Here is a 10508-nt window from a genome sequence, read left to right on the forward strand (position 1 = left end):
AATTTACTGCTTCTGGAGGCAGCTGGTTGCAGAGAGGGTAGTGTGGCTTTTATGTTGTGGTGTTGTTTTTGTTTGGTTTGTTGTTTTTTGATTTTTTTTTTGAGGGCCCACCATTCCCCCAGTAGGCACTGCACAGGTTCAACCTGTATCTTGCTATCATAGGTGTCACCTGCACCATGCCCTAAGGGTCTTGCTTCTCTCCTGCTCCAAATCCTCTTTGGGCCCATGGTAAGTGATGTGCATCTCTGTTCCAGTAGCTGCTGGAGCATCTGGCTGTCCCACTAGTGAACTGACCTTTCCAGGCAGGCTCAGTAATGTGCTCATCCCTCCTCCCTTTGCCTGCGAGGACTGGTAATTGACTTTGCTGCTCATTAAGTGTGGAGCAGAGCAGCTCCCTCTTTATGCAGGGAAGGTTTTTAGGCTGTGTGCTGAGGCTGTGCTCACTGCCAGCTGTGTGCTGATGGGTGAGAAATAAAGGCTACATGTTATTTGGCAGCTGCTGTACCAGCTAGGAGATTTGTAGGTGGTACTAAGGGTGATGAAAAAGGAAGTGCCTCTGAAGGAGGAGCTTAGCTGTGAGGCACTATGTCTGTGGGAGCGTGTGGGTAGTGCTCTGATATAGAGCAGACACATGAAGGCGTGTTCAGTCTGTTAAAACGCACAGCTGAGAGATTCTCTCCCACTTTGTGCTTTTTGGCCCATAGTTTTTGCAGTTGTGGTGTGTTCCTCCTCTGACGCTCCAGCTGTCAATGTATTGCCCAGCCAGCATTGCCTGAGGGGTGAAAGCCAGGAGGTTAGGGACCCAAGAGAAGAAAATCATAGGAAACTTGCTAATGAGGTGGGTCCTCCCAGCCTGCTCGAGTGCTGTTAATGGCATTCCAGCCTCCCAGCTGGCAGGGAAGGGGAGAGAAGAGCCTTACCTCCTTCCTCGGCAGGAGCATTTGGCAGAGGACCAAGGCTGGGCAGTATGGAGCCCTCCCCTGCCGGAGCCCTGGTGGTGATGCCAACTGTGAGTCCCACACCTGTGGGTCATGGTGGGGCAATCACTGTTAGGAAGCACAGGGTGGTTGGGCCCCGGGCATAGGGGCACGACTGCTGTGAACCTCATGATAGAAACAAGTACATTGAACGGTGACCAAGGATGTGACATGGCCTGAGAAGGAAGAGCTGGACAGAAGCACAGCAATGACAGCTACTGGCTCTCCGTGTGGGCAGAGTGATGTGGAGAGGAGAAAGCTTCAAAGGAAAAAAACAAAATAAAACACACACACAAACCTGAAACACTCTGGCTGTAGAAACCACGAGTTGTGTTTCTGAGGCTGCTGCGTCATGACTGTAGTTTGGTGCCTCAGGGCACCAGCATCAGCAGGGCCAGAGCAGCAGTGACTTGGTAGGGACACGGCCTGTGCCTGAGGCTGCTGGTAGCAGGTAGCCAGGACTGCTCCCAGGAATCAGCCACATGCTGCGGCTCCACTGTTCCGGTTCCTGCCCAGCCCTGCCCACAGAGCTAGGCAATCGCCCAGGAGAGTGACCTACATAGGAAAAAACAGATGGGAGCTGGGCATTGATCTTGCTGCTTTGAGGAGAATGCAGAGGCATGAAAGGGTTCTTTTTAATGAGAAATAAACTCATGGAAAATAATTTCTGCATCAGCAGGAATGCCAGACCTTGTTTTTCTTCCTTTTGTCTGCTTTCTGGCAGGACCAGAGCTCGCTGGAGTGGAAATACTGCCAGATACTGTAAATTGTAGTGGTTGGAATCTTAAACAGATTGCTGTTGGGAAAAATGCACTGTGCCAGATGTGACAGCCCAAGAGAGGCTGCTGCAGCTCCATGTACTCAGCCCCAACCAGCAGCCGGGCTGGCACATACACACATATACATAGATGTGGCCTGCCACACAGAGCATTTCCCTGAACACAATACCAGTAGCCTCATCTCACCCCCTCCCTCTGGTTGAGCAAGATGGAGATGTGCTAGTGAACATGCATATATGTGTGTATATATATATATGTGTGTGTGTATTTTTTTATATATATATATATATATACATACTCATATGTACAATGTGGCTCCCTCTGGCAACTGGGTCCAGTCAGTTTGCCCAGTATCTGCCCCTCAATCCCAGTCTCTCCAGTTCCCCTGGCCTCCCAGTAGCCAACTGCCTTGTGGTGCTCTGCCCGCCCAGGGAGCCCCAGGCCCCTCAGCCTCTTCAGCAGCTGCCAGGACTCCCCCAGCAGCCGTCTCCTACCTTACAGCTTCCTCCCAGGCCCTCTTATCAGCTGGTCCAGCTTCCCCCTTGCTGCTGCTCACACACTAGCCCGTGCCCACGCCAAGTGCTGCCCTGTGGGCATGAGTTCCAGCTGATGGCACCCAGACACCCCACATCCCTGCATGTACTAATGAGAGTCCCTCACCCAGGGCAAAGTGAGTTTCATTAGGGGAGGGGATAGGCTGCTCTGATCAGGCACAGAGCATGGCCAGACAAACCACCACAAACCATTTACATGTGACTGGCTCCTTTTATTCCCATATCCTCCTTTGTTTTCACATGCTCCTTCCTCCACAAATCACCATGATTGCTCCCTTTCCCGCCTTTGGTTTGTCCTTGAAAAACCCCTAGTGAGTCCTCTGCAATCCCCAGACTTCCCCTTCATCCCCTGTGTTCGGCAGCCCTGAGTGCAAGGACCAGCCCTAAAAGTGCTCCAGGACTGAGAGTCTTCTGGGAGGTGCCCAGACAGAGTGTCCCTTCCTTTGAGTCCTTAATTTGGGTTCCTGCCTGCCTTTGTGCCCCTGTGCTCCTCTGGGCATGTGGAGACAGGCCTTTGGTGGGCTGATGGCTCCTGGGATGGTCCTGGGAGCAGCCCGGCAGGGTGCTGATGGGGCTCCCCCTCCTGCCGTTGTCCCCTGTTTTGTTTTCCTTTGTGGGTGTGCAAACAAGCCTTTGTCACACAACCTCCTTAATGACCAATATAGTTAGGTTTGGAGTCTTGGTTTTATATGTGTAACTTAAATGAAATTTCTCTCTTTTAAAGATTTGTGTTTCTTTGTATAATTTCTCTTGTTTCTTGTTTCTTGTAAGTTCTTTGGTCATCTAGAAACAAGCTAATTGAGATATATGTTTCTGTTGTAAGACCACATAAACCATATGCATAGAGGCACATATGACTTCTACCAGTCCATTCTTCAAATAAAGGGACGAGTGATGGGAAGAAAAGCAGGCTGTCACTTTTCATCCAGCATTGATTTACTGAAGGGCTCCTTAGAGCCTTGGAAAGCAGCAGCAAGAGGAGCTGGACTGCTTTCTGGATAGAGGTGTTTTGGTTTGGGTTTTTTGGTTTTGTTTGTTTGTTTGTTTCAGGGAATGTAGTTGAAAAACACGTAGTATCCAGGTTAGTTACCAGGGAGTGAAGTTAGATGGGGCAAGTGCAGCACATGAGAAGAGACCAGCACATGAGAAGAGACCAGCACTGGGGGAGTCAAGGCAGTTGACATGACAGCATATTGCTGTGTAGCCCTGAGCACAGAGGAGTGCTTTGCAGAAGTGGGTGACAGCTGGCACACATGCTCTGAGAACAAGAGACTAATGTCTGACGGTTGTGTGTCCAACTCAGCTTGGATCGGTTTATCTAACACTGACATTGCATGGGGGCTGCAAAGGAGCAAAGTGCACTGGAGGGGAAGGAAGCAGGGCCTTGGACTTTGGCACTAACCACAAAACACTGTTGGCCATCAGCTCCAAGCAGCACTCCTGGCTGGTAAACACTTGTCTCTGCTTGGCAGCGGATGGGGGCAGAGCCACCCACCCACCCACAGGTGCGAAAGCTGGGCAGGCACGGGTGGCAGCTGCTGGGCACTGTCAGCCTCAGCCACCCTTGCTCCCCAAGCTGGAGGAGAGGGCTGAAGCAGCGTAATCTGCAGTGAGTCAGGACAGAACACCGTACACCAAAAGCTGCTTCCTGGCATCCGGGAGATCATATCATGGGAGGTTTCACACCAAGACCCAGCCTAATTCGGCTCGACATGTTAATTAAATATTTACCAGTGGAATGTCTTTCCTCAGAGCTACTCACCACCTGGGTGACCACCACCGTGAGCAGCCCAGCACTTCAAAGCTGGGTCTGTTTTGAGCCTGAGGGGTGGACAGGATGACCTCCAGTGGTCCCTTCCCACCAAAATTATTCTTTAGTTCTCTGGATATGGTCCTAATAATTGCAGATGTTACTCAGCTAAGAAGGGCTGGGAGCGCTTGGGAGGGTAGAGTAAATCACACAGTCCTTCTGACGAAGGAGAGATATGCTTTGAGATTTCCATGTGGAATTTATGACAAATGACACGCCATGGCAGTCAGAGCAGCAAGATAGCACGAGCAGTCAGATGGGAGGAGTATTGCCAGCAGGATGATGAAAAAAGAAACCGCAGGGAGCTTGGATGGCCGGTGAACAGCAAATCAGCAGCGCCCACATTGCTGCAGGAAATCGAGCGCTAGCTGCGGGATGCTCTAAGCGCAACAGTGCACGTGGAATACAAGAAGTCTCATTGTGGGGGGGGGTTTACCCGGAGCTGACGAGACCTGGGGTTTCACATTTGCCCCACTTGAGGCAGCAGGAAGGTCCATAGGCGAGGAGGGCAAGGATAACCCCGGCGAGAAATGGGGTGTCTTTGGGAAAGCACAGAAGACGAGGCCTGAGGCAGAAGGTGCCTGCAGCGCCGAGCAGGGCCGAGAAGCCGCAAGTCCCCACCCCGCCCCACCGCTGTCGCTCAGCACGGTTGCTATGGCAGCAGCGCCGGGCCCCGCCTGCCCTGGGTTTCCATGGCAGCGGGGCGCCGCGGGCCCGGGTAGCGGCCGCCGGCGGGCCTGAGGGATCTCCCGCAGCGGGGCCTGTGAGGATGGAGGACGAGGAGCTGGAGGAGGAGGAGTACACCCCTCAGGAAGAGGGGAAGGAGTACACCCCTCAGGAAGAGGATGAGGAGGAGGAGGCGGAGGCGCTGCCGAAGCAGGAGAAGGAAGAACAGGTGAGGAAGGGGCCTCAGCACCCTCTGGCTGTGGTCAGGCCAGCACTGGCATTCTGCTCTCTCCTTCTCTCCCAGGTGCCGACCCCGGACCCGTGTCCCCTAACAGAAGAGGTCCTGAAGGAGGGCCTGTCCCTCCTCTCCAAGACTGGCAATGGCCTGGCCCATGCCTATGTGAAATTTGAAGCCAAAAGCAAGTGAGTGTTACAACAGCTGCCCCAGGAGAAGGCATCCTCCTTCCTGGGCATCTATGTTGCCATGGGGCAACTGTGCTGTAAGGCCACCAGTGACCAACTATGTGGGACAGGAGCATTTCCAGGCCATGTTCTCTGGCTGTCTGGCTTCCAGTCTGTGCCTCAGCATAGCTTGTCCATGCTCAGCCCTGAGCTAGGGACTGCCTTCACCATAGCCAGACACACCAGTGACAACATCAGTTGCCCCCCTAGATTGTCCATCCCTCTGGATTGTGGCCTCCTAGGGGGACCTGAACATGGTGACCACCCCACAATCACTTTCAGAAATAGCCATTAAGCATCTCTCCTGCTAACTGCTAACCTTTAAGGTATGCACTTGTAAATACAGTACCACAATGGTCTAGCGGCAGTTTGGAGCCTCAACCACATCAGTCCACCCACATAACCCTAGATTAAGAGGCCTCAGTAAGACCATGTCTTTCAGTAGCCTCAGAGGTATCTTAACCAGTTTTTTCCCACTAGGAAAGTCCTTTCACACAGTCCTTGGTGTTGGCACTACTGTCTAGCAGACCCGTGCTCCAAACTAACCCTCTTTTCCGCTCTGGTTTTACCCTCCCCTGACAGCTAGAATTCACTGGGAAGTACTTCCTGTGCCAGGAAAGCAGGTCCAATCTTAACATTTGTCCTTGTTTACACACACTTTGGCCTGTCCCTATTGTCTGTCTTTTCCCTCCTTTTCTCCAGCAAGGCTCCCTAGGACAGTAGCAAAGTGGGAGAGGAGGATGCCCTCCCTCAAGCAGTGATGAGGAGCAAACTGAAAGCCAGTAGCAGGGGGAAATAAGAGAGATGTTTTATTCACATCCTCCCTCCCACAGGGATTTGACAGACATCAGCCTCCTCAAATGCTTCATTCATCTGCGGTATGTGGATTTGTCAGACAACAAGCTGCAAGATTTGTCTCCATTGAACAGCCTAACCCACCTGCTTTGGCTGAAGGTGGATGGGAATCTGCTTACCAGTGCCTGCATGCAGGAGCTGCCCTACCTCCAGGTCATCAGCTTTGCTCACAACCACATCAAGGCTATAGAGGGCATTACTCACCCCCGCTTAGTAAACCTCAGCCTGAAAGGTGATACAGACCACCTCTCTTCATTCTTGTGAACATAGGACACTCTCTTTGGGTGGGATTAACTCTCTTGTTGTTTCTTCCTACTCTGGCACTCAGGAAATAAAATCCAGACAGCGCTGGGCCTGGGTCACGGCCAGTTGTTCAACCTGCAAATCCTGGAGCTGCGAGGAAACAAGCTAGAGAGCACAGCAGGGTTCAATCTTCCCAAACTCAAGAGCCTCTACCTGGTAAGGGATCAGCCAGTTTGGGGAGTTGGACAGAGCTGCTGCAGAGCCTGGCACCTTCAGTCATGGGTGGAAAGGAGATGCTGTCTCCATCAAAGCAGCATAATTTTTATTCTAGCCCATTCAGCTCAACCTTCTTAGTCCTAGAGAGGGGCAGATTTCAGATAGCTAAAGAGACAAAATCACTTATTTGGGGTAGCTCCTTCTACACTGTCTGCCCAGATAGTGCACATGCAGTAGCCACTGACCAGCAACTGCTCTGCAGAGAGCGGGGGAGTTGGCAGTGTTCAGTGCACCAGGTTCTTCCTCTCCTGTGGGACACTCTCCTGGTGGTGTCAGGCAAGCCTATATTCTGTGTGTCCTGGGAACTCCGAAGGTCAGTGGGGAAAGCAACAGGTTTGCTCTCGGTGAAAGAGGGAGGTGATGCCTCTTTCCCCTCTCTGATGGACCTAAACACATACTGGTTTAAAAACGGCACAATTATACGATTCACACCTTCAGCTACCAAAAAAAGAAACCTATTGAACATCACAGTGAAACTAAGATAGGAGAAGCAATTTCCCAATAACATAAACAATTGCTTCAGGAAACATTTACTCCTAGAGATGCAAGTAAAGAAAGTATGTATGGCTTAGTCCCATGCATCACACAGCGCTACAGCTTGTGAAGTCTGGATAGGTGTGCTGAGTCACAAACTCTTAAAAAGTAATTAAAGATGATAAAGGCTTCAAAAAGCTATATGGTTTCTTTTCATCAAGACTCCCTGGCAGCAAACACTGAGGAGATTTCTTGCTGAAATTGCCTGCAATTTTCTGGTAGAAAACTAAGATTTTAGGGCTAGAGGTGCTGGAAGAAAGGATGAAGTCACTAAATATAATACAGAATTTCAAAGTAAAACTAATTACTTTACTGAATGATTGGAGAGAAGCAAACAGTTCACCTGTATCTAAAAAAGATTCCTGGCATGATTTTGGAATTTCTGAGCCCCTCATATGAAGTAAGCAAGTTGCAAGACATGTTTATTAAGACTAGAACAATTGTTTCGTATCTCAAGAATGGGGCTTGAGTTTGTCTCTCATGTTCACCTGCTCAGTAAATAATTTTGGAGGGCAATCTTTTTCAGTACTGCTTTGCTTTCTGTATAAGGATTTTGGAATTGCTTGAGCTATGGGTAGATTCCTCTTCACTTTACAGACTGTAAAGTGAAGGTCTGTGAGATCCCCACCCTATTTCCCACACCAGCTCCTGATTTCCTCTGAAGTACAATTTAATAATCTTTCCTGGTTGTTAAATCTGTTCACACGACCTTCACTAAATCTCCAGCTTTCCTCTATTTGCCCTTGTGTTGCTCTCTTTACTGGAGCCAGCTGGTCCAGACTTTTCCTTGTCCAGTTTCCATTAGAGTCCTCCTTTTCTACAAAGTATCCTTTTCCTGAGTGTCTCTGTCCTAAACTCTTCTCCTATCCCACCAGATTCAGCCTGTGCCCCTTTTATTGGTCTGAGGCACTGGCCACACCACTGCCTAGGTACCGACAAGAAGAGGGAGCACAACAGCATTTTTCTCCCCCTTTCCCATGCAGATTGCTGCATCCTTAGAGACTGCAGCCCTGAGCCACAATCACAAGCGCTGCGCAGCTCCAAGCTAGAAAATGTGGCAGGGAGGTTGTAGTTACCAGGGACGTTCCAAACTTGGCTGCACAAGGCGGTGAGCAGCCTGATCTACAGGTGGTGCTGGCACTGCAGTGAGCCCAGCATTGGAAAGAATACCTCTAGTGGTCTTTTCCAGCCAAAATCCTCCTGTGAAACTGTTGCTGAAATTCAGAACTTCATATTTCCCCATTTTGTAATTGATATCACAGTGAAGTGAATGAAATTCAGTGATGGGGAATTTCAAACTTCCTACTCTAAGACTGACAGATTTGTTGCAAGAAGGTGCACCATATGGATGGATAACAACTATTATACCTGGAAAAGCTTAAAATTAAACTAACCAACAACCCCCGCCCCCGCAACCTCTCTCAGGAACATGCAGGCTGCTTCTAGAGGAGTAGAAGAGGAGACTTTTGGTAGTAAATTTCGCCTGCAAGATTACCAGCTGACACTGGAAGATCCCTGGACCACATGGACTATGTGACTGAGAGGACCGTGTTATAAGTGGTAGGGAATCTGAAGGGTAGAAAGAGCTTTAGAGGCCAGAAATAACTGCTGTTCTCTCTCCTGTGTGTCCCCTTTTTCCATCTCCCTGCCTCCCTGGTGCTCAGGCCCAGAACACCATTCAGAAACTTGAAGGCCTTGAGGGGCTGGAACAGCTGACAACTCTGCACCTGCGTGACAACAAGCTTGAGACCCTGGATGGATTCTGTAGTAGTATGAAGTGTCTGCACTACCTCAATCTAAGGTGGGTCCTCCTTGCTCTGTGTTGGGACCAGAGACCCATTCACCAGGCTGTGCTCCTGTTTAGATCTTTAGGATTTTCTGGTTTCTTTGGAAGTTGAAGATCTGATGGGGATAGGTTGATCTTTATCGTCCTTAACTGGTGTTCAGCACTCAGCTGTCCAGAAGTGTAACAGCCAGGGCCTTTCCTGGGCTTCTCAGAGATCTGTCTCTCCAGTCACTCTCAAACCCCATCTCATACATTTTATTCCTTGACTTAGCTCCTTTGGATCACTTAAGTGTGTTCTCTGTGTCCTGGACACAACCAAAAGGGCTCTTCTCAGCATTTGCCATACAAAGTGATGGAGATACCACATGATTCAATGGACTATTTGAGCACAGAGAAATCCAGAGGAAATGTCCTTTTTGACCCTTGGTCTGGGGAGCTGCAGATGGATCTGGACCTTAGAGTACAGACTTGTGATAAAGACTTGTCTATAGTCTATCATGCTGCCAAGTTTTGCTTTGTCTGTCTTGTCAGCTTACTGTTCCAAAGGGATCTCATTACTTGCATGCATTTCTTTGCCCTGCTTTCTGTTTCCTCTTCTTCAGAAACAATGGGATCAGTAACCCTCAGGAGGTGGAAAAACTTCAGGTCCTCCCCATGCTGCAGGCACTGGTGCTGTTGGATAATCCATGTTCTGATGAGTCTAGTTACCGGCTGGAGGTCCTGGTCCTGCTCCCACACCTACAACGCCTTGACAAGGAATTAGTTGAGGAAGATGAGCGGGCAGATGCGAACGAAATCCGTCAGCAAAGGCAGGAAGAAGAAAAGGTGAGAACAGCATGGCGCAGGGAGGACAAGCAAGTGAAGGCAGAGAGGATCAAATATGCTAATCAAGCCTCTCCTCCACTATATTACATGAAAAGAAGGCTGAGGGAGGTCAGTCCCAAGGGCAGAGGACCCTAAAACAGAGGCTGGGCTTCACAACCTTATGATGATGGCCAGCATCGCAGCCCCATGGCCATTCCCAACCCCACTAGCAGAAGTGAGCAGTGAAAGTGAAAAAGAAGTTGAGCATGGAGTCATTTATCTTCTTCTTTCCTTCTTCAGGAAACTGAATGATCTCTTCAGAGTAATGTGGCAGGGTGACCCCTGTCTTTAACACCTGTTTCCAGAGCCATTCAAGATTTGAAGATGTCCTCCCCGACACGTGCAGCTGGGAAAGTGAGATCTGTATGTACCAGAGCTACCTTCACCTCCTTTTGCCCATGAAAAAACAAGGAGCGATACCCACCCTGATCATGTAAGCTGCCATGGGGTACTGCAGTGTTTCTGCAGTCTCTGCACTCATGTGCTCTATTCTCAGTAGTCCAAAGAGGGAAAAGGGGAAAGGGGAGAGTTACAGGTTCTGTGGTTTGATTTATGGCTCTCAAAAATCCTACAAGATTTTCTGATTTGAATAAAAATAATTAATGAGCCTAGAGTGACTGGAATTGTTTATCCTGCACACCCACTCCTATTCTCTGTCTCTCACCCTCGTCTGTCTATGTCTATGTCTGTCCCCTGCTTGGC

General features: G+C 49.7%; 2 protein-coding genes across 2 annotated transcripts in view; one reads left to right on the forward strand and one right to left on the reverse strand.

Annotated features, from left to right (window-relative positions):
- PHB2 (prohibitin 2) overlaps positions 1–10508 on the reverse strand; it is a 108603-nt gene that overhangs the window by 21258 nt on the left and 76837 nt on the right. The window lies entirely within an intron of this gene.
- On the forward strand, positions 4527–10417 carry LRRC23 (leucine rich repeat containing 23). The gene is made up of 7 exons (XM_065854228.2): positions 4527–5015; positions 5091–5209; positions 6082–6335; positions 6432–6562; positions 8821–8957; positions 9545–9767; positions 10047–10417. The coding sequence occupies exons 1-7, from the start codon at positions 4890–4892 to the stop codon at positions 10056–10058; spliced, it is 1002 nt and encodes a 333-aa protein (XP_065710300.1). The 5' UTR covers positions 4527–4889; the 3' UTR covers positions 10059–10417.

The sequence above is a fragment of the Patagioenas fasciata genome, chromosome 1 (genome assembly GCF_037038585.1).
Source record: "Patagioenas fasciata isolate bPatFas1 chromosome 1, bPatFas1.hap1, whole genome shotgun sequence".
NCBI lineage: Eukaryota > Metazoa > Chordata > Aves > Columbiformes > Columbidae > Patagioenas > Patagioenas fasciata.